Raw genomic sequence first — 25,640 nt, 5'->3', positions numbered from 1 at the left:
TTTTAGTTTCTTTTTGTTTAATATTGCATATTTATGATGAAATTAATGTTTTTAAAATTCATGAACCTGGTATATTGAATCTGGTATATTTTTAAGACTCTTCCACACATCTGTTTAAATTGCTCACATATATAAACTCAAGTCCTACAACTGACTGAAACTGCATGTTCACATCTTTCTTTTTGATTGATTAAACACTCAATTTATTTTTCAAGGTTTTAAATTTTAAGCAGTTTCATCAATGGGATCTGACACTTTTTAAAAACAACAACAACAAAAAAACCCCACCATCACAAAAAAACCCCCACAAAAAAACAAACTCAAAAAATGACCCCTTAACCTTATTCGGTTCTGCGATCAGTATACAAGTTAGCAGCTTTTTATCACCTACTTTATTCCACAAAACAGCAACCCTGAAAAACAATAAAACCTTTACAGTAGCTCAACTAAAAAATCAGTACTTTCCAGGAAAGAAGTTATTTTCTGTCAAAACTTTGACAAAATAATCTTTCATTTCAGTCACCTCAGTTGCAAGGGCTATACAACTATATATATGGCTATATCCATCAGTATAATGGTAGAGCTTTTTCTATCAAAGCATTATTTGTCAGTCACTCAGATTTTATATCACATAAAGAAATCCCCAGAAAACTGCACATACTTTCTCAATTAGTTCATAGCTCTCCTCAAGTTTGAGTGCTCTGTTTTGTATAGCTGTAGAAGCACGGTGATAGACATCTAGCCATTCTTGATAATCACTTTCTGAAATCTCAGCCACAGCAAAACACAAGGTTCTTAAGCCTAAAGAGAAAGCAGATAGCAAACGATTATCTGTTTCCTTCATATAGATACAATGAGTAACTACTACAAGCATTTTTTCATTATATTTGCTTCTGTTTGATTTTCAGCATACTGCTGCACATCTCGAAGAAATTTGTTCCACATATCTAAAGCAAAAAGTATAATAACCTTAATTAAATGCTGCTATGATGAGAAGCAATAAATATATAATCAAGGTTAAAATATATCATTGTGTTATAATTTCTCCTCTTTCACACTTCCCCAAAAAGTCCTCAGAAAGTTCTGAGCCGAAATTTAAAATTCACCACATAGAAGCCAAAGATGAATCTCATCAAATTTTATTTCCTCACCTCACAGATTTTCTCAATGTTCCAAATTCTTAAAATAAACCCTCTGAATAAAGGCAGCATTTTGGGATTTTATTTAATCTTTGCAGTAGTTACAGATAAATAATATAATTTTTCCTTCAGTAGAAACCTAGACTGAGCACTACAGTGAGAATTTGAGGCTGCAAAATTACGGAAAAAACAACACCGTATATTTTCTGTCCACACAGATTTAATTTCAGTTTAAATAGACAGCTACATCCTCACAGTTTGCTTTCATGTATCCTGAGATTTTTACGGTTCTAGGGCATGAAACTGGATTAACTCTTTATATACGGAGAAGGGCACTGCTCTAGCCAAATGAAATCGTCTGAAACCAGAATTTGCTGGCATGGATGTTTAGAAGAGGTATAGGTAGGACTACTACATCACCCTTGAGCTTTTACCCACTGTTCTGTAGGAGGTGGGAAGCATCTTAACCAGGGATGGACAAACACAACATATTTGAACATTGTTCCGTTGTGCACATATCAGCATCAACAGCAAGCTTCAAATGCTGAAAGAGGCTTGACACAGCATAAAACAATTTTCTTTCATTTAAGATAAACAAGTAATTTTGTCAGAATGTAAACCATTTGTATTCCTAATACACTGACAACTGAGTACTGTTACGATCACAGCTTCTTACCACCTAGCTCCAAAAATTTAACAAATCAAATGAATTACTATTAACATTTTGCTTAAAAAGGATATGTTAGCAAGATTCAAATTAATGAATATGAGGTAAGAAGGAGGAGGAAAAGAATTCATGACTAACTAATAGTATTTCCACAATTCCTTCAAAATATTTTATGCAGATGATGAAATAAAGAGAAAAAATTACCAAATACAAGCAAACTTATCTTTAAGGCATTTTTTTTTTTAATCAGAGTGTAATTATTTTTCTATTTTTAATTTGAAAGGTTTATTTTAATTTTATTTTAAAAGAGTCTTCCAAGTAAAAAATAGCAAAGAGTATCATTAAGTCAGCTTTGTAACAGACTGGAACAACAACACAGAAAAATCATACACTTTCTCTATTTATCCTAGCAGGCATTAACACTCAAGCTTAGTAAATGCTTAGATATAAATGCCAGCCATGCTAACCACTTCATTTTTGAACACACCAAGAACACGCAGCAAATGCCAAGGACATACTGTACTGCCACATGAAAGGCTACACATGAGAAACTTTGCAACATCATTGGCTGCAATTTAGATCTGGTGCAAAAATAAATACCAATGTCATTAATCGATTCCAGAGAGAAGTACTTTTACTACTTCTTTTTCTCCAGATTGAGAATTTAGTGTTTTTAAAAGGTTAGCAATTCAGTTCTGAACAGTACATCTTTTCATCTGGTGAAAAGCACTTGAACAAACTTCTTAACATCAATACATATCTTCCCTGGTTTTCAAGACGGGCAAAATCCTTCGCTTTTTATTTGTATTTCCAACAGTCCAACCTGAGTGCTAAAGAAACACAGTATCATTTGTACCACTGATCTAATGAGAATATTGTTAAGAACTGGATTTAAATTCTCCTATTAGTTCACACAAGGTAACAGATATGGATTCTACGTTTATCTTTTCTGCAACCCAATGTATAGACTCACATCCCAAACCAACTTCATATCTAATTATCTTTTCCTTGACTGGTCCTGATTAGGTCATGAAAATACTTCCCCAAACAGGCCAGTCAGCTCAGAGATGGATTCTTATAGTGAAAGGATGCACCTGAGGCTTCTTGTTGTACTATCTATACAGTTGCAGTTCTGCTTTCAAGTTTCTTGTAGAAATTTACTCTAATTTCTAATATCTGTAAGACTTCTTTTCTGTTCATTTTTTTAAGGCTAACAAAATGTTTCCTGCAGTGATCTTAATATGGAGAACGATCTGTGGCTTTCTTCTGCTGTCACACATAAAATCAAGAGACCAAAGTTGCCAACTAATACACTAACCAAAATGCTTAATGACATGATAAACCAAAAGCGAAAAAAAAATATTTAGAGAAGTCATACACCTAACAAGCAGAAAAAGTATCTTTCCTGATACAATAGCATTTGACCAGACATCCAGCATTATGAAAAGAAAATGTTTTAATAAAGTTTGCCTTCAACTGTAGGCTTATTTCTTAAAAACAAGTTGAAGTTACTTTCAATGTCCTAGTAAGATAGTATTAGAATAAATGAAGAGGTAAAAAGTTGCACTTCATATTCTCATAACTATTATAATTCTGCTTCCAGCCACTCTCTTCGAAGAATAAACTAAAACACAACAATACTTCACAGCATACCTCCATAATGCTTGACACATCCCCATTTTTGTTATCTGTAATAAAGGAAGAGCTAGGAGAAGTGCTGGGTGAACTTACATCAAAGCCCAGAGCTTTCTACAGTCTGCCTTACTGCTCATGCGTACACTGTGGAAACCACTTTTATTTAATAACTGGCTGTTTGTATCAATCATCTTAATTTCATAGCCTTAAATTTTACTTACTGCTCTTATTTAATAAGCCTTAATGGAATAACTGCTTTGAAACAGCAGTTGTTAAAAAGTAGCACATGGAAAACCAGTGATTATAATTCTCCTTATTGTGACTGGTAACAGAAATATTGTAAAGCTGCCTTAAAATCACTATGCTAGTCATAGCCAAGCATCTTTGCCTTTTCCTGTGCATCATCCCTACAACATTTGTTGTGTGAGGGGAGATGAAAGTAATCATGAAAGATGAAACCTACAAAGAAACAAAGAACCATGCAATATGTTTGTTCATTGGAAAAACGTATTCTGTTTTAAGAACCTAAAACCACAAATTTACTACCAAATATTCTTAGGAAGATTATTATATTTGACGGATGCAAAACTAAAACAATTTTCTATATTAGATATACATACAATACAGCAACATAAGATTGGAAAACTGAATTGAACAGTGAAGAAATTCTGCGTTCGCACTCTATTACTCACCTTCTGTAGCAAACTGCTCTAAATGTTTTAAGGTGATTTCTTTGTATTTTGAACTTTCAGCAAGGCGGTCATAAATGACAGTATCCTACAACACAAATAAAATGAATGCAAGCCAATTCAATAGAAAAAAAAAAGTGTTTTGTTGTGTACACAATAAAAATAACACAAGAAAAATGGCAGGAAAAATATGCAGCACTGTATTTATATCAGTATAAAAACTGAATCTCTAAATTTGCAAATTCTGCTATGATGTGATTCATCTACTACATGTTTTGCTGTTTTTTCCTTCATTTTGAAAAGTATAGCATCTTTCTTGTGGAGTCTTTTGATCTCTCTAACATTAAGCCAAAGACAGCATTTTAAGCCCCAAAGTTAAAATTAGTTTTTCTTAAATGCCATTTTAAGCCTTTTGTAACCACCCTGATACACAGAACATTAATGATAGCATCTTGTCTAAATGCGAAGATACTGAATGTACATTTATATTCAATCACCTTTATCTCTTTGAACCATTCAGGAAATAGATTTGCATCATCCTCTGATCAAATTTCAATCTAGATAATGGACAAAGAACAAACAAGCAACTCTGTCATACCCTAACAATAGTGCATACGGGAATTTCCTTTCCACAGAGCCTGTATTCAGGAAGACGTAGAATTAGCCTAACACTGACGACAGGTTAAAACTACCACGTAGTCTTTCCTGGAAGACTACTGTTTCCACCTACTGACTCATGCTCAGCTACTCCAGCAAGAAAATTATACATTTAGCAATACCTTCAACCATTTTCTTGGAATACAGAAGGAAATTAATTGACAGTACAAAAGTATTTAGCTAAATTACAAAGAATAAGATGGATGAGTCTCCCTTACCTTCACAGACAGTAAAACAAGGAATACATTAGTCCACCACATTAAACAACTACATAATGAAAACATGTACACTGAAAAAGTTATCAGTGCTCCTTCCCATATCTCTCACCACTTTCCATATTCTCATTGCAGTTATTCTAACTTTCTGCAGGCATATTTGCATTGTTAGCATATGTTCTTTGATACAGTGAAAATATTGTAAAACTCACAGCTCCTTTGCAGTAGAGTCTTAACTTCCCCGTTGGCGTGCGAACTATCACTGACATTCTCTTCCTAGAACTGAAAGAGAATTAAGTGCCCAGTAAGTAGGTGGTTCATAAACATAAATATTTACCAATGTTTTCCCTACAGTTATCAATATTTAAGTTACAAAATACAGAGGAAAACAAATAAGGCCCATGTTTTCCAAATGTTCTTCTCAGGAAAATGAAATTATTTGAAAATATAAATTTCACTGTCTAATCACTGAAGTTAATGCAGTCTGCCTGTGCTCTTCTTTGTAGATCTTTTCCTGTAAAAAGAATTTAAGAACCTTTACTGTCATCTTAATGCTCTCTTACTGATCACAAAGAAAGCATCTTATGGCATAAAGCATTTGTGGCCAGGATCATAAAGTCCTTCTTCACCAGCAAAACAGAAAGAGTCTCTAGGCCTCTGCACTGTGTTACTATTGACAAATACTTCAGTTTAATTTAGCATGCTAAAAACACTGCATAATAAGACTTACAAGGTGCCTTGCTTAATATTACCTACCCTCTAGCTCTTAATTGTTAATGGCTTAGAAGTACTTTTTCTTTCAGTTTTAGTGATTGAGATCATAGTAGGAATGAGAAGAAAGCATGGACAAGACAGTCATCTTTGTTTTCTCTTTTCTCTTTGAAGTTCTCCAACAAGCCCTACTTTAGATTCAAGTTCATGTCCAGCCAAAATGTGTATTTATACCACACTTCTATCAAACTTCAATTTTTAAAAATAAATCCACAGAAACTATTTAGGGAATGAAAATAATTTATCATGCATGTACTTCACAGTAAAATGCACAAAACAGATGGAAGTAAATGGTCCATTTATAAGTTCAGTTCCTGTTAGGAACTGGATCTCATTTATAGATCATCAAATAGCATTATTATACAAAAGTTCAGATTGCCAAGGAAAACATCCTGTAAGTGGAATATGCGAAGATAGGTTGAGGAAAGAATTTTTAAAATTACTGGTGAAGCAACTGACTGAATATTATCTTCAAAAAAGTATTTTTTGTGTGCACTTTACTTCAACTACAGATTTGAACAGCAATATATAATTACGTTTCTCCTCTGATTACTGCATAAGAAAGCATAAGAGAAATAGTTGCAGCAGTGAATATCTATTTCATTTTTAACCTAAAAAAATCTTAGATAATCAAGATTTCCTAACTCCTTAGACTCTATCCAGTTGGGCATCTGCTAAGATAATAATTGAGAAATTCAAATAACCTAAACTGCACTTATGTTGCCTATAATAAAGGCAACTTCTGAGATTCACTTTGCTTCCTGGCATGATTGTTCAGCCCATAGCTATCTTAATTTATTATATCTGTCTGAATGTGAAGACTGTGGAGGAACCTGTTATTTAGGGTTTGTCTTTCTAAAATATATATATTTATAAAAGTGTTTATATACATATATATACACAAACACACAAGTTTATACACACATATCCTCCCTTACAGCTACTAACAAAGTTGTCTTGTAATACCAGAATCTGAAGTTAGATTGCACAGTAATCAATCTTTCAAAGATATATTAGAGAATAACCAAGGTTTTCCTGCAGCTTTCTGAAAGTTGAGCTATGAAGACAGCTATTGAACCTTGGCTGAAATACATTTCTCTTAAAAGTGCAAGAAAGGCAGGACTTACTGTCAAAGACTTCTTTTTATGTGCGTTTTCACTGTAGTGACAGTTATTATTTATTTTTCGTGGTGAAATACAGAAACCACAAAAAGTGCACTACTGCACATAACTGTCAGTGTGATACCAACTTTTTTTTTTTTTTTTTTTTTTTTTTTTTTCTCTTTTTTTCTCATAGGAGGTAGAATAGCTGGTAAGTCCCATGGAATTGCCATGAGATTACAGATTGCCAGAAACATCATAAGGAGACAGAAACACTCTTGATGAGCCCCTTATTAATACATAATGTCCATCTCAAGTTTAAGATAAAAAAAATCAGAGTTTAACCATGCAAACACAGAAAACAAGCACTGCTACCTACCCAAGCTAGATAACTACTCTGTCAGCCATTTGTTCTTTTTCTACATTTAGAAGTATTCCTCTCCAGATAGAAAACAAAACAGAAATCCAGGCTCCTATTTGGAGAAGGGGTAAAATCTCAAATGCTCTAGAAGGCCTTATGTTTGCTCAGAACAACAGCCAAGGCAATGTGCATTATTCATAAAACTGGTTTGAGGTGCGGGACTAGTCAACCTCTTGATGCATTCTGGACAAGTTACAGTCTCTACATCAGAAGCCTTACCCTGTAACTAACATGGAAGACATCTGCTAGAATGTGGAGACATGCTCCAGGGATGCAAGTGAAAATTAGTAAATTAAATCCATAGATGCTGAGTATTCCAGATACTGAAATATAATTATCAGTGGAATTAATTTTAATAGACTTTACTACTAATCTAACAAGCAGGTATCACCAAAACCTCCATCAGGAACACTGCTGATGTAATGTCATGTTGCACTGATGAGCAATTTGTGCACTGGTAATAGAGATAGCTTATGCTTACTCAAATGAGGAATCACATGCTCAAATTTGTACTTGTTTTCCTACTCTCTACCTAGTTAGGTGAAAAGACAGTGCATGTACTCAGCACATGGCAGCAGAGGGTCTGACAAAATAGTGTCTGATATGGAAGTGCGTATGAAACAAAGGCATGGAATTGAATGCCAAAAAAATGGTACTCATTGACATTCATTGACACTTGCTGAACATTTACGGAGACCAAACAGAGGATGTGAGCACAGTAAGGTGGTGGGTGGTCCATTTCAGCAGTGGTGATGGTCACTTCTGCTGGTACAGATTTTTACAAGCACAGCCTACCGGCTTTTTTCATCACTAGCAAAAAAAACACAGCTAATGGTGGTGACTGTGTTGAAAGATAGCGTTTTGTAGCTGAGAATTTGCCCCATCAAATAGTGTTAGTCCTAGTATCTTCTGCAGCTTCCACGGAAATAAATAGGAGGCATTATTTCTGGAGAGATCGATGCAGGATATTGTATATTACTACTATTTTCACAAGCACATATACAATCACTGTAAAAAGAGGATACCATAAAACAACTCCATCAAGCATTTCTACAAGTTCTACTTCTGTAATTTCTCTTCAGAAGTACTTTATCAAATGTCGACACTGTTACATTCTATTTGCTGAACAGCTGTATCTGGCTTGTGTAGGAAGATATTAAGAAATCTGTATGCATTTCTTCTGGGGCAAAAACACCTTCAGAACACCTGGAAACTCTTTACTCAGGAGTGTTGACTGTTACAAACTACTCATCTGATGATACATGTTCCTACCCACACAGTTTGTGTCGGGTTTTGGAGCAAAAATTTCTTCTGTTGTGGAACAAGGGTGACCTCTAGTGCTTCCAGTAAGTCAGTTCCAAGTAAAGCTAAACAGAACAAGAACAAAAACAGCTACAGAAACTGAGTGCTTGGTAAACTTGGGTTATTGGTATCCACTGAAAACCTAAATCCTCCGAAGGCTCGCTACATTTTCAGAACACAAAATGAGAAAAAGTGCCTACAGGAAAATGAAATCATGGCCTAAGCCTGAAAATTTTCAGTTATATCTTCCACAATACATATGAAAATATTAATTAAAGTTAATTGCAAGCATTCATTAATATACGTTCAAAACACTAAGAAATGTACTTGAAGCATTATTGTTTTATTCTATTCCACAGACTTTTTTCCTATGTTTCACATTATTTCTTTTATCATAAATCACAGGCAACTGTCCATCTTCAACCCCATCACTTCTACAGCTTTGGAATTTACTTATTGAATCTTCAAAGTAAGATCAAGTGAACCAAAACAGGACAGGGAAAGGTAAATAATGGTCACTTTACACATGCACAATTGTAAGAAACCATTCTAAAAAAAAAAAAAAGAAGAGATTCAGCACAGAAATTTCTTCCCCATCCCGTGACAAAGTAAGCAACAGGACTACATGAATGCTTAAAAAATAAATTGCAATCATGTATAAAATTTAAATTAGTTTACATAACAAATGAAAAAACCCTGCATACTATGAGGATCTTTACAATTCCAATTTCTTGGACAGGCATTTTTAATCAAAAGCAAAGTAAGTGAAAAGTCACTTTTCAAGAAAACGAATCGATGCTCTAGGGTTCCAGCTCAGTAAAGAATAGACTCCAATCTGGATTATCTAAATAAGTCAAAAACATGTATATGCAAAGACATCAGTCAAAGCAAACATAAATTATCTGTAGCACTTGAGGCTTCCCCTTGCTTCCAAATATAAATTTCAAAACATCAGATTACTCTAGCACTTTCAAGAATATATTTACCTTCAAGTATTTTACTTTACTATTTCACTTCACATCATTTTTTGAGTTTTTTGAGAGTAAAAGTTTTGGGAAATGAGCAAAAGCAAATGTGAAAAATATTAGCAAAAAAGATAACACAGAATGTGTCTCCATAAACATTTCGTCAGAAAAACAGGAGTTTGGTCTTAATCATGTGCATTACATTGCCTCATCACATATTATAGAAACAAAAGCCAAGTCTGTACAGCTTGCCTGTAAGAATATAAAAAAACATTATTTTTTATCCATGATAAATTCAATGTACTTTCACAAACAGACATTAAGTGCTTACCTTGTAAATTCTAGCACATTTAGCAATTCATATCTTTCTTCATGTCCCAACTGAAAAACAAAAGTGAGAATTAATGCAAAAAAATCCAAAGCAGAAGAATCAAAAAAACATTTGGATATGTACCATGATGCAGTTATTCAATAATTACTTAATATGGTAACAGTAAATACACCACACTGTAACGTTTCCCCAAAGCACTTACAGATTCTATAATTACTGAGTCAGGTGTCCTTCCAGTGAATACAAAACGAAGATGTCTTGCTGCTCTGACCAATGCTCCCTCATCTGCAACAAATCAATTAGTAGTACTTTTTTTTACAAGATGTACGAAGAAACTGTTAGTTTGCTCCATGATTTAATGGATGCTTTTGATTTTGCCTTGCTTTGTTCTCTCCTGAATTCAAAAACATCCTATGAATGAGAGTTGGCTTGAACTAGACCTTTTGTGCTATACTTTTTCCTCACTCTCCAAGGATCTTATCATTACTTTCATCCCATTGAAAACATATTTTGTTCATTTTTGATTACAAACTCTTTGTTCTAAATTCCATGGTTACCAAGTACAGATAAGTTCACAAGCAAGGACATACATTCACGTTCCAGTTAGATTTTCATTTGCATTTGAGTACTTCCATCAGACATTCGCAGCTATCTAATGACAGCTTAGGAACAGAACATGGTTAATCACTCTTTGCCCTTACATAACCTGTACATATTTTCTAAAGCAAATCAGAAAAGTCCGAGTTCCTATTTTTTAGACAAAACAGGCTAGCTGATATCTACTCTTTTTTGAGAGATGCTTTCTTCTTTAATTTCAGAAGATAGTTCAAAATAATTAATTTTAAACAAAATTTGCATGTTGAGTATGCATGTTTATGTTCTCTGAATTACTCGACTCTCACCTGGAGATGCTGCTTGATATATAATCTTATCACCTTCTCTTTCTGGAACAGCTGTATGACACACTGCCATCATTGTCAAAAACTCACATATTATAGGTGCAGTTGGCTAAAAAAATGGCAGAAAATGTTTAACAATTTAATCGATAAGTTACTAAAGTGTAATAATAGATACGGACAAACAATAACCAATAAAATGTTAATGGAAGATTGCTCTTTTGAACATCAACAGATAAGCCCACCGGACATTATCTGTCTGTGTATCAACTTCAGCGAGTGGAATAACTTCTCATCTGTGCACTTCAATATAAGCTATGCAGATAGAGTTTATATCATTTACAATCATAGAATCAAAAATGAAAAACCATAAACACAGAGAAATTCAAACAAGTATTTTATAGGGAAGGCAAGTCCAAATGATGAAAATGCAAAATGATTTCACAGCTAATTCTTATTATTCATGAAAGTCTATTTCGATTTGAGCTGTTTTATTAAAACTATTCCTTCCTGCATTGCTTTTGTCTAACACCTTATTTATTAACATTGTTTTTAAGAACCTTTGGAAAGACTTCGCAACCAAACTTGAAAGTCATGTACAAAATAACATAAGGTCAGGCAGCTAGTTCTTAAAGGAAGATACTAAGATAAGCGTCTCAAACACTTCAAAATCTGCAAAGCTGAAAGAACTTCAGATAGTTTAACCAAAGGAGGGAAAAATAATGTATCTAAGCAGAAATAACTGACTGTTTTTGACTAATAAGAACTAAAAAATATATTAGTACAGATTAAGTTTGCAAAATGAATGAAATTATTCCAAAGGAAACTATTATATTTCCCTTAAATAAGCTCAAAGTAGTCACCTCAATCAAGGTTTTTTGTAGCATATACACAGTATCTGTGATCAGTGTTAGAATGTCAACCATGAAGATGAAATTAATTATCTTATAAAATAATATCTGAAAACAATTCCACACTGAAACACTAATGAGTAACTTACAGAACTCAAACAAATTCAAAGCTCTTCATGGCCAAATGCGAGCAGGTTTGTCCCTCTTACATCGAAAACCCCTGGATTCTTTAGGGCATCTTTAAAAGTCTATGTTAGAGATTCTTTTCCAAATCGCTTACAAATGCATTTAACATACATTGTTGAAATTAGATTGAAATTTTAAAGGATCTTGCCCATATTATATACACTTAATACTATATATCTACCAGAAAACAGATTTATTTCCAGGTGGATCTAATCAATATGCATCAGCAATGAATAATGTAAAGATATTCATGAGGGCATGCTGATTCTGTATGAGAACATATTTTCCCTCACAGGAAAACACTTTGACTTGCTAAAAGCAACACTGAAAATTCAGAAAACAATGGTAATTGTTTCTGTATTACTTACATGATTATTTTGAAGATTCTCCAGTAGTGATGAGTCACTAAACATTTTTTCATCTCCATTTTGTGAGCCCTGCCTAGAAATAATTTGGTAAAAGAGAGATCACCATTAGCATATACTTAATAGTTCATATGCAAATAATGCACATTACCGTGCTCAGGTCAAACATAAATTTTGGTTTAAGACGTTACAAGAATGGCTGTAGTCACACACAGTGCAAAAATGAAGGAAATAGGAATTTGTTAGAGGTCAAAGTTTACCTAATTTTAATAAACCTTATACAAATACACTTGAATTCTGGTATGTTTTTCTGCTCACTTCAGATAACACAGGATAAAGTTTTCAAAGCAAGACTGGCTTCTTGTTATCTGATTTCCACAGAAGGATATTATTGGAAGGACTTAGAACAACACATACCTGGAAGAACTTAAATTTCTTAAGAAATTAACAGCTTTGGCATAGGTTTGCTATGTGTTTGCAGAAAAGAAAGTCATACCTGAAGGAGTAAGCAAACTGAGTTCAGACACTATGGGACAAACATTCTGTTTGTTTCCCATTACTCATGACTAAAATAACCTAAACTGATATATAAAGGACGCAGAAGTAAGGATGAAGTAGCAAAGGACTGAAGAGACACTAGATGGAGATAGTCCTTGAGAAACAGTCTTACACTAAGGTTCACACTGCAGAGGTCTTCTGGCTGAAGTAGCTACTTCTAGAAAGACTTCTTATCAACTGATTGCCGAGCATCAAGACAATCCAGTTGAGTTTGAATCTCAGTGACATAGCACAGTTCTGAAAAATGAACCCTCTCAGAGGAAAATATTATTTTCATTTATTTTGGATTTTGCCCTGTAGTGATTTTCGTTGAAGGATAAGCCATGTTTGTCTCAAAGGCAGTCTAAAGATCTTTTATGAAAACCAAAAAAGTGAGCTGTTATAGTCTTGAATTACCATGAAGGAATGCAAAACGACAGCATTCTGCACAACTACTCAAGGACAGATTTTTCCAAAAGCCTGTTATGAAGTGAGAAATTCAAAGCATCCTCAATCACCAAGATTTATATTTATTTACTTTAAATGCAGAGCAGCTGGGCAAAATGTTAGCAGTTTCATACTCATTCAACTTATTTATAAATTTCAAGCTTTGATTGCTTAAAATTTTTAGACAAAGACTTTAGGATATTTTTCAGATTCTCAGTACTAAATCTGAAAAATACTTGTAGGTATAACTGTTCTCCAGGTAGACAGAAAATATCTATAATTTAAAAAATATTTAAAAGCTTTGGAATTTGGTACATTATTTAAGTCTAGAAATATTAGTCAAGCAGATGTTTTTAATTACAGTGGACCTCCACACAAAAAAATAATTTTCCTGAGTATTTTAATCTGTGAATGTTTACATGTCATTGATAGCTTATAAAGTACAGCTTTTTTTTTTTTTTTTTTTTAAACACAGTTTTGTGCGATGTATCTTGCCATGACTTTCAAGAAATACAATAAGAATAGCTTAAAGATTGTAAGTGACTTTTGACCCCAGTTTACCACAGTTTATTTTGAAAAAGACTGTAAATATTTAGTTTAAGAAAGAACAATGAAGGAAATGTAAGGCATCATGCAGTAGGCAACAGCAAGGAAGTCATGACTCAGTCTTTCCTGAGGGCCCCTGTTAAGAGATTGTCTCCTCAAAGGAATCTGTTATCTCAGTTTCAATACAGAATTAAGTAACGGTAATTCTCTAAAACCATTTGCAGGAAGCAAAATACTAACACTAACTTACGTATTTTTTACTCTCAAACATTATTTTTCAAACACCTTAGGGATTATTACTAAACTGTTACAGGATAACAGGAGAAAAGTGTGACCAAAGTTACCACAGTACCATGTACCTTTATAAAAAACAAAGTTTTCTTCAATATACAATTTGGATTTGTACATGATTACCAGTAGGATACCTCAGTGACCCTATCATCAATTCTATCCCAGAGTACAGATCTGAATGCCAGAGAATTCTGATTCATAAATTTGTGTAAGACTTGGTTGGGCTGCATCAACTCGAAGATAAAAGGACTTTTGAGTAAAATATTCTGCAATAAACCATCTTTCTGAAAAAATCTCACTGTTTTTAAGCTTCAGTTTTAAACAAATACCACATACTGCTTGATTCTGAGAGCTTACCAATCATCTGAAGGAACACTATAGTCCTCAAGTTCAGGGCAATCGCTGCACATGAAGCAAGAGAGGAAGAGAAATAGGGATAGGAAAAAGAATCACAAAGGCTAAAAAAAAATTGGATTATGTATAAAAGAGAAGGCAGTTAATGAAATTAAATGACTAAAAAAAAAGTAAAGCTATCTCAACTGAGTATTTTGCTAGTGCCTAGAAAATAACACTGCAAAAAATATGATATTTCTCTTGAGGCTTTATAAAGCAAAAGCTATCATTTTCATTCAGCTGGGAGCATGCCTGCTTACTAACTTCTACCAGTCGAACAAATTACAATTCTTACTTTATATTTCAATATACACTTGAACAATGTTTTGATTGTAAACAAAAGGTAAGTTTTAATTTTTGTTATGATAACAAAACTTATCTGAGTTCAAATATTCAAAAGCATAGCTAGCCATTGCACATCAGGATTCAACCCGGTGATGACAATTAGCTGACTTAGCTGATGTAGAGTTGTGTGTGTGTGCACAAGTAGATATATGAAATATCAGGTTTAGAATGGCACTTTATTACAGGTCTTAAATAAAAAAAACCAACACAGTATGGTTAAGGATCAAAGTTTCTCAAAACAGAAAGTTGCCATTAGAATCCTCAAAACTATCCAAATGATAAGGCCACACTGCTGGCTTAAGCTATAAACTTAATCTCACAGACTTGCTTGGTCTGTGCCCACTTTCAGAGGTATCTAATTACCAGCTTACTGATCAGACTAGGTCCAGCATCTCTCATACTGGGCAGCCATGCTGTCACTTAAAATATAAATGCTTCTGCTCTATTCACTGCTCTAAAGAATTTATTTTAAGTGAACCACCTTGGAGGTTTGAAGCCTTTGCAAACTCAGTTGAAGAATTTGTCTGCAACTACTGACAAATAAGTAATAAAATTCTTTGCTTGCATTTATCTGGAGACGTCTCGTAATAGCAACACCAATACCATGAGTTATGTAATTTAAACAATCCTCATAAAAGCTATCTAGATTATGTGGTAAAGCATGGCAGTTCAAGTTCTTGTTCATCCTCTATTATCTAATGAAAAAGCATGCAAAATATGAAGCGTGAACCAACAAGGAAGTCCATGCACTTTCGCAAATTTGAAGGCAGACTTTGCTTTTTAAAAAAATAAAAGAAACAAACACTGAACAGACACAGTAACAGAAAAAAAACAAGTATACTGAAGTTGTGTTACAGCAGTAAGGATAGCTATACTTTTGCTTGCAGAAAGAAGCATTCATGCTTCCTATTAATAGCATATCATAGTCACAAACAAATTGATCCCTAGTTGCATCTACTGCTTCTACTACTAAGTTTATTATGGTGTTAATTTAACTGTGTTCAAATATGCACAGGCAGAGGAAAGGCATACAAGCAAACAAATAAATATATAATAAAATACCTACCCATAAGCAACTCCTGCCACAGTACATTTTTTAAATTGCATGACGTTACATGTCAGAGTACCCGTTTTGTCAGAAAATATGTATTTGACCTAAATGAACGATGAAATCATTATGTATTAATTTTGGCAGTTACTTACATATCTAGTACAATTTTGGCTATAAACACAATAAAGTAAATACATTTTTACCACTTCCACAATCTTCAAAGCATCACAGAACAATCTAAATTGGAACGGACTTTAAGATCCTTCCAAGCTCCTGCTGTAGGCAGGGCTGTCACCCACCAGATCAGATTGCCCACAGCCCTATCCAACCTGGCTTGAAAGCCTCCAGGGACGGGGCATCCACAGCTTCTTTGGTCAGCCTATTAAAGTGCATCACCACTCTGAGTGAAGAATGTCTTCTGCGTATCTAATCTAAATCTATCCTCTTTTAGTTTAAAGTCATTACCCCATGTCTATCACTATACTCCCTGACAAAGAATCCTCCCCACCCTCTATGTACTGGAAGAATGCTACAGGGCCCAGATACAGTTCTACAAAGTCAGAATTTCAGAAAACAAAGAACACACAACTGAGCTCCTGTGAAAAGTGACTGCTTTTACAATATTAAGAGGGAACTCCAAAGCAAAATGCAGAATTTATCTGTCAAAATTAAGAAAATGTAAAATAAAGAAAAACATGTAAAATAAAAAGACTAAGGCACATATGTTTTTAAAAATAAGCTCTCACTTATTTAAGAATTCAAATTTTAAAACACTGACTTAGAGCCAGTAATCTTCTCTACCTGCCCAAGTTCTTCATTGAGATTGGAAGTCCGAGCCATTGCAGCAGTGTCAGTAGGTTCATAATGCATGTCTATGTCCTATAAGAAAAATGAAAGCATATGTTTCAAAATTATCTTTCCAGAACTTGTTATGAAAAAAAAAATCTGGCACCTAATCAGCACAGAAAAACACAGAAGAACAGATTGAACACAAAGACAAGGGATCTACTTCTATTTATTTCAACATGGGAGCCACAGACACAATCAGATCACTTCCAAATATCTCCAAAAGAAATTAGATTTTCCGTTTGAACATCAGAATCTGTAAAGACTAAGATTTCACAGAATACTGGAAGTAATCTGAGTACTAGCGAAACTGTCAAACCCCTGCACCTAAAACAGATTTGTCAACAGACAGAAACATTGTGACATTTAGCGTGAAGCAAGTCTTAACTATCCACATTGTTCTCACTTCTAAATACTACCATAAATATTCTTTAAGCTGAAGACAGAGATTAATTTAAGAGTACACAATAACTTCAGGATACATTGTTAGTTGTTTTCTTTCTTCTCTCTCATCTTTAGTCCTTCCCCCCCGCCCCCCCAAGAACAAATCCAAACAAAAACAGTTCCATTTAAAATACCATAAAAATAAGAAAACACTGCTAAAGTATGGCAGTATAGTGCTACAAATTGCAAATAGCCAAATTCTCTATACTGATACCTCATGTACACACAGAAGGATTATCCTTAAGATAGAAAACATCCAGAGTTCCCCATTAACATAAATGTATTTAAGGACAACAAATCCCTCATTATGTGAAATAAAGGGAACAGAAGTTACAACTGTCTCCTTTAGGATTCGCTCCATAGATACTAGTTGCCAATCTGCACATTCAATGTAGGTTAGCCTTTACTGAATAGGGAACACAAAGGAACAAATTCCTCCCATTCTTTTATAATTTGCATGATAATTTCGCCATAGCACAAAAGAAATAAAAAATAGCTGACTACTCACAAAAACATTTAACTTTTACAATGAAGTATGATTTTGCTAATGAGTATTTTATCTCTATCTACCTGACCTCACACAAATCTACTTCATGCACTTGACCAAGGAATCAGATTAAAGAGTTGACAATGGCATGAGTAACTCACATTTAGATAAAACTGAAAAACTGAAGGCATGATAAAAAAAAAATCCTTTATGTGGCTTTAAGAAAAAAGAAAAACACAAAAAAAACCCAAACCAATATTTGTCCCACCAGCAACCCAACTGATAACCCTTTTTCCAATGGCAGAAAAAGAAACGACTCAAATGTTCTTTATACACTCTGCAAAAGATAATACTAATAGACAATGGTTTTGTTCCAAAACCTTTAAAGTGAAGTGGCAGAAAAAGCAAAAAGGCTATATATAGGGAAAAAACAAAGAAATATGGGCTAAGCTCAGAAAAAAAAACAAAAAATGAAACAATACAAAACTCCACTAGGATGCAAGATACTTTCTTCTGATCATTCTGGCTGAAGATCTGATGCCTCAGAATTAATGAGAAAAAACAAAGCACTGTAAAAAGTGCTACAAATAGCTTGTATGAGTATAAAATGGTAAATAAAGCCATATATAATTACCTTCTTGGGTCTCAGTAATAATAAACAGCACTCTTAAGTATTAACCATAAGAAAATAAATCTATGTATAAACAAGTGTTTAACTTAATTGCAAGCCACTCAGTTTTAGACATTAATATTTATTATAGAAATATTTACCCAATTTATGAAGTATGCTTGGATAAATTTAACAACTTCAAGTGTAACCAACAAACTGATCGGAATTAGATTATTGAAGAGAATGATAAAAGTCAAGAAGTTCAAACCAAAGTTGCTTGCTCCACCATCTGCCAAAAAAACAAAGCAAAACAGAAAACATTTAAGACCATATTCCAAAGCAAGCGTATGTAGTGTATTCAGAACATTGCTGATTTTATAATTCTGTCTAAAAAGACACCTAAGAATTTATAAATTACTGCCTTAAAAACTGTATGCAGCAGGAAAGGTTCCTTAAACAACATGAACCATAAGCAGTTTAAGAGTACTGAGACTACATTCCACAACAATGAATAACAAGATCAACGTGTTAGCCCATGTTAAGAAGTACTCTTGTGTTAGCCTATATAGGCTTATGACCATCGCTTGGAAATTATCTGGTTTTAGCAGTGCCTACAGCCTGATATTAAGGGAGAAGAAAAGAGAAATAGAGCAAGGATCAGACACTGAGTTTCACGGTGGCTAAGATTTTTCAAAATTGTGGCCTGTTGCAGAAGGCTGCCTTCCAGAAAATCAGCAGCTCTCCCAGTTGAAAATCCCGGTGATCCTGTTCCAGTCTTTTTATTGTACACACTGCCCCCTTGCAATTCTACTGCATGCGATTCAGAATTGCTTCAAAAACACATGCTGTTTTATTTTTTTCTGTTGTGGCAAAAAAAAAAAAAAAAAATCCATCAGCGTGCTCAGGGTCATCAATTGGTGTCCTCTACAAACATCCTTCTGACAGATACAGGGCTGTGGCTGTGGGCCTATGGCATGTGGACCTGCTTGTTACAGTAAAATCCAAGTTTTGGATACTTTCATTAATACCAATTCTAGCATCAAACGAAGTACAAATTTGGAAGATCGTGGAGGTAACACTTATTCTAACTAATGGCAATCTAGATTAAATTAAGTTTGATACATACTGCTGGTTAAAAAATAAAAACTGTGCCAACAAAATTCCAAATAGCATTCCTCAGAACAGAAAAGACGGAACTCTAATGAGAATGTAATTAAATAAACAACAGAATTCAATAAAGGTAAAGAGGAATAAATTGCTTCTTACGTATTAGCAGTACCTTGATCAAGAACAATTCTAAGGGGCATAACTTAAAGAAACATCAGAAGTCCATTTAATCATGTAAGGTATAAGGAAGTGGACTGATAAGGACAATCACTTGAAAATCCCATCAAATCTCAATGGCCACTATTTCAAGTTTTCTTATTTTCAGGAATAAAAAAATAAAAGCTTCAGAACTGCTTCCACAGACTTCCATAATTATTTATTTGACTACTATATTAGGCAGCTTTGTATTCAAGACTCGGTGTCAGAAGAAGAAAATTTAGTTCTAGCCTGACTATCTAAGTAAAGAAGTCTCTAGACCCTCTGTAAGAAATTCTGAAATCATCTCTAACTGATCGTAAAGTATATTTATGAAGACTTCCTTTAGATCTAGTTCCCTCATTGAGAACTGAATTCTGTCAATTCATTGTATCCTGCTGGAAGACCTGCATAACATTCCATTGCCTTTGTCAACTGAGAGTAGAGCTGTCCACATATTAAGTAAGAGGAGATCTTTCTGCCTGTTAATTTCAGGAGCAGCCTGCTTGGATCTGACACTGGCAGTCAGTGTTTACTTAGATTCTTGAACCGTGTAACTATAAAGCTGCAGCATCATTTTCTGGTACAGTTTAAAAGTTTGGGGAAGAAACCGCACCTTTACATGTAACTCATCAGCAATAACTGACAATTGCTTCAATTTCAATGAATTTGACTATGTCAGCAGAATACAGCAAGTGTTGGTATTTTTTTCATTTTCATTCCAATAATGTAGTGATGTCAATTTTCTGAATAGCCTATTCAGCAAATGAAAGTTACTGCTAGAAGGATACATTTTTCAGCATTCAGGTGGCATTTGCTGAACAACATGTTAACAAATATTCTTCTGTATGAATTATTCCCTCTGCACTCTGTAAACTACATCCCTTCTATGTGAAAAGAAAAAAGGATAACACTGGCAGAGCACTTGGCAAGGCAAAGTCTGCTGTGCTCCTTCCCTCAGTTGCAGAGATGCAGAAGCTTCAACAACAAAACTTCCCTTTCTGAATTTAGCAACAACTCACATTGCACAGAAAGGCAAAACTTACACTAGCTGTGATAAACCTAGACTAACAACTTCAATAAACAACCTATAAAGGACTGATTGAAGGATGGCAATCATCCCCCTTTCCAAAAATGAAACGCTTCAGGACAAGTGAACAGTAAAATAGTAATACATTACTTTACAGCTTACAATTTAGATCAAGATACCAGTCTCTTTCAGTATGCCTCCGATTCCATACAGCTGAACCAATAGAGCAGATCAAAGACATGGCAATAAGGATGCAGAAAAGAATCAAAATCTGAATGTTCGTAATACGTTCCACATTAGACATTTTAAGAGGTGGACTTGTTGAATTCTGCAAAAGACAAAAAACACAGCGGTTATTAAAAGATGTCCAGAGTTCTAATTTCCAAATTACAGGCTATTGAATTCTTTTCTAAATATTGTCCCAGGTATCATCATGATAAATGGCATAAATGTTTCACTCAAAGAAAAAGAAAGCAAAACCAAAAAAACCTTAAACACCAACAGCTAACCATAAACATTTAAAACATGATTTAAATATATGTGCATACATCTTATCAGAGCTATAGAAAGTTACTGGTAATTAATACAATCAAATTTATTTTAAAACAACTTCTTTACAGATCAGAAAAGCAATAAATGAGACATGCACATCAGAATGGAAGGCATTCTTTTTGTTGAACACACACAATTCAATTTTGATATTTCAAACACCACCAAGAAAATAACTTCATAGCTTAAGAATGGTTCTCCTCCCTCCTTATTTTGTAAAGCAAGTTTCACTTCATTTTCTGACAACAATGCTTACCTTTGTGTTTGAAAGAAAGCTCCACAAGAGGACAGTTTTAGGAGCAGTCAAAAATGAAAAAAGATGAACAGGCAAACTATAACGACCCAACTTACTAATAAAACAGTTTTCAAAAACACAAGTCAAAAACAGAATCAAAAAACACGCTCACTAGGGAAAAACTACTCTTTCTAAGGAATCGATAACTGTCTATCAGCTCTAAAAGCAATTATTTCCTTCAACCCAAACCAATAAATACGCACTATTACTGACATTTGAACTATTATACTTAATCTAGTCATGTTTTCTTAAACTTCCTTTTTTTGTGTGTGTCCTATTACAAAGGCATATTAAAAGGTAACAAAGTAATTATAAGAAAATTAAAAAAAAAAAAAAAGTCCAAGCGACAAACCTGCATAAGTTTTGTGTCATGTCCTGTATAGACAACGATCCCATGAACCCACTGAGTATTTCTCAACTGAGCTCCTCGTAGAAGAATCTGGTCAGATCCCAATGGAACAGTACTAGAAGAAAGCATTTTTGTATTTTAGCAACAGAACAGTTAATGCCAATGCAATAAGGATAATGCAAAATTCATAATTCATTGTTAAGACTTATTAGCTCATATCTCCAAATTTAGATGATTATAGGAAATACACCGGAACCTCATTTTCAGAGTTAAAGTATTTGGTGTGCTGACTTAGAGAAAATCTGACAGTTTAAAGCAAGTCAAATATGGAGCCCAAATATTTAAATATTTTACAACAGTACTACTTATCACTTAATTTTGATTATTAACATTAAAGATACGGTACTGCATAGTAAACATGCTGAAACCAAGAAATGTTAATTTTCCTTTCAGATTACAAAGTTTTGTCTAATTGTACACTGAAACATGACAGCTCTTACAAAATTGATTTTTCCACAGCACTTCTCAAATCAAATAGTCTTCTCTGAACTCTCAGCTTAATCCTTAATTCCAGCTGTATGAGGAATGCATAAAATGCTGGAAACGTTCAACTGTCTAATTTAGACAACTGACTTAGTCAACATACCGTACCTTAGTATCCTTTTTTATAAAATAAAATTTAGATAATTATCTGTGCTCCTCATACAGTTAATTTTCTGGTTTTGCACTTATGTCTATTTAAATAAGATATCAGATTTGCCAATAGTGCCTTAGTGCTTGCCATTCTCACTTAAATCTATCATCTCCACAGCTGTTGAAAATCAACATGTTAGGATAACATAGAAGTTGCTTGTCCATAGCAGTTATACCCTCTGATACGTAAGCTATAAATAGCTCGAGCAAGCCATCATATTTAGTAATATTTCTGGCAGTTTCAGAAAGTTTCATGTATTAATTTCTTCTAAACCCTCATTTCCCCTTCTATCCTCTCATGAACAAGCTTTTGAAGTGAAAAGACTGCAAGTAAAAAAGAAACAACACATTCTTCCTCCCCTAAAAGTAACAGTAGCAATTTTTTTGTAGTAGAGTTTTTTTGGAATAAGTTCACGCAGAAACTAGGAAAAAAAAAAAAATCTGTTCTGAAAAAAAATGTTTAAATATTTTTCCACACAAAACAGGCAAATAACAAACACTACATCGCCATGACTTACAGCCTAGGATACTACCAAAAAACAAAAAAGAACCTAAAAATATACAACATACTGAAATTGACATGAATTGTAACATTTTCATTTTGTGGTAAAATAAGAAGAAAATTATTTTCCTTTCAAGTATGAAAGGAACTGAAGGGCTCTGAAGTAGCCAATAATCATTAAGAAGGACTCATTTGATCTTCAAATATTATTTCCTTTTTTTAAAATGCATTCCTTTCTCTAAAGCATATAAAAGTTATGAAATGAATTGTCATTTCAAGAGTATTTTTTTTAGATTTTTATTTCAGATTTTTCAAGAATTTCACCTATAAAAGATGAAAGTAATAGCCTTTTTGATAATATGCCCACGTTATCCCAGATAAACTGGAAACTTTTAAAATTGTAGACCTTCTCTGGAATGCCAAAACTTTCTGTCCCTTCTAATATGAAGAGGAAATGAAACTCTAGTACGGCAATAGTAAAAACTTTGTACTCCTACTTGTACTCCTTAAAGTGTCAGGTTGAGTTCTAAGACTCCTGCAACTTCTTAGCCCTCCTGCTTATTTCCCCTCTTAAAAACTCTGATGAGTATGCAGTGAAGTCCCTTTTACAGCAGTAGCCATTTCCATCCCCCCCCCCCAGTCCATCAAACAGCTCTCAAAAGTCTACGGATACCCCTCCAATCTGGAACAGGATTTTATCCTCAAGGGCCTGTTACTGGGAAGACTATTAAAACAGAATGGTGTTTGCAGCCTGTGGGAGTGTTCTCCAGCAGTACTGCTGCACAGATGAAGACAAACAACAGAACAACAGGGGACAGACAGAAAAGTCCCCATCCGCCAGGTGTCATGCTACTTTCAACACTGTGACCGTACCCCATTCTGTAACAGTGCTATCACTGGACAGAGAACTCAAGTCTCTTGGCCTCAACCTTCTCAAAATTGCCCCAGCTCTTGATTCCTATTGTATACTGCACGACTAATGGTTTCTAGCAATATATGTTGCTTATACTCAGTGAAGAACATTCTTAATGAGGAAATATCCCTTCAGCATACTACCCAGCTAAGGCTGTCACTGGCATATTAATTTCAAGGACATGTTTGAAACCTTACATAGCAAGGTGATTTTCTTTTTATCAAGCGTTTATTCACAATTTCCTCAAGATGGTCTTCAGGAAAATGTTTACTTCAGGTCTGGACAGTAAATGTCCACCACTGTAACTTGCCAGTCTATTTTCCTCTGAGGTATTTATCATAACTTCAAATTTATCCAGGCTAAAGAACTTTTCTCCTTTCTCCAGCTAATAGTCTTCAACTTCTAAAAATCATACACATTTATGTGCATCAAAAAAGAGCTGCACCTTTCACATACAGAGTTAACACTCAAAAACTGAGGATACAATGAAAATATTTTTGACTTTAAAAGAATCTACAGATCTAGCAAAAAGATTAGTTGTAATGGAGTTCTACTTTCTTGAATATTAAAAATCCAAAAAAGAACCACTGCCTTTTTTACAGCTGCTCTCCCAGGAAATGAAGAGGAAAAGACTGAAAAGACCACCCAGATACAACATTTACAGACCACAGCATTCTTGTACTCCAGTGAGTTTATAAAAGGAAAGAAGAAATAAAAGGGAGAAGTGTCCATTACTCCTTTTCCTTTGCTTTTCCAAAAACATCGAGATAGTGGATACAGTGAAAAATCTAATTGTGGGATCTTAAACAACTAGATGAATGCTAGTTAGATTAATCTGTGTTACAGATAATATGGGCAGAAAGAGAACTCATCTTTGATTTTTTCTGGTTGGAAATTAGGTCAGGATCCAAAAAAAGTTACTTACCTGCAATTCTTTTTCACTGAAGGTAAATATTATATTAGAACCACACTTTTGGAACTATCCTACTGAACACCAAATATATGTAAATGTTCCCAGACTGAATTTCTCAAATGACAATTTGCTTGACCAGCAGATGGCATGCTCCTACACATTCTTGAGGCACACCAGCCATCACCACATTTAATATTTCTTTTTTACTCAAATTTTAAAGTTAAATAATTCAGTTAAGCAGAAAAGTGTTTTCTCCCTAGCCAGGGAGGAAGGAAGGATGTGTGGATCTAGTATAACTATTACCTTCAGAGAAGAATTACAGGTAAATGTTTTTCTCTTCTTAACGACAAGTACAGTGGAATTATAATAGATCCACACTCTTGCGACTGAAAACTCCCGGAATGCATCTGTAAGAAATCAGTAAATAAAAATGGAATATAAAAAAGGTATTTAAGAATTAATCAGTAGTATATATTATCAGTCTAGAAACACAAACATGGATAACAATGCATACGGAGAAATAAAATCCTAACAACAACAACAAAAAAAATACAATCTAAATCTTCAGGAATGAAGCACTAAACAATTCCCAATCTAATAATAAATTTTAAACTCCTAATATATCAATTTAGCTTTGAAACTACGAAGACTCCAAAACCTATTGTGTAAACACTTAAAATTACTAAGAATTTAAGTAGCTTTATAAGCACATATGCTGTAATTGCACTGAGGCTGTCCATTTTTAAAGAAACACTTTCAGTAAGCTAAAGTATTAAATGTCTTTAGGCTACTTAATTAAGAGAATTTGAAGTACATAGTAATGGATTCAGTTCCTCTAACAATAACAAACAACAGGATAATAAAAGAAGAAACAAAAAATCCTGCAAAAACAACAACAAAATCATAT

General features: G+C 34.0%; 1 protein-coding gene across 1 annotated transcript in view; it reads right to left on the bottom strand.

The window, feature by feature from the left end:
- ATP8A1 (ATPase phospholipid transporting 8A1) overlaps window positions 1–25,640 on the bottom strand; it is a gene marked incomplete at both ends in the record, with an annotated part of 66,095 nt that overhangs the window by 39,267 nt on the left and 1,188 nt on the right. The window contains 8 exons of the mRNA XM_079534139.1: window positions 662–801; window positions 4,134–4,218; window positions 10,095–10,177; window positions 10,795–10,900; window positions 16,602–16,679; window positions 18,349–18,476; window positions 20,682–20,847; window positions 21,716–21,827. Coding sequence (XP_079390265.1) covers window positions 662–801; window positions 4,134–4,218; window positions 10,095–10,177; window positions 10,795–10,900; window positions 16,602–16,679; window positions 18,349–18,476; window positions 20,682–20,847; window positions 21,716–21,827 — 898 coding nt within the window. The remainder of the gene's footprint in view (window positions 1–661; window positions 802–4,133; window positions 4,219–10,094; window positions 10,178–10,794; window positions 10,901–16,601; window positions 16,680–18,348; window positions 18,477–20,681; window positions 20,848–21,715; window positions 21,828–25,640) is intronic.

The sequence above is a fragment of the Tetrao urogallus genome (genome assembly GCF_951394365.1).
Source record: "Tetrao urogallus genome assembly, chromosome: 4".
In the NCBI taxonomy this organism is placed as follows: Eukaryota; Metazoa; Chordata; class Aves; order Galliformes; family Phasianidae; genus Tetrao; species Tetrao urogallus.
This window is presented reverse-complemented; position numbering and strand designations above follow the sequence as displayed.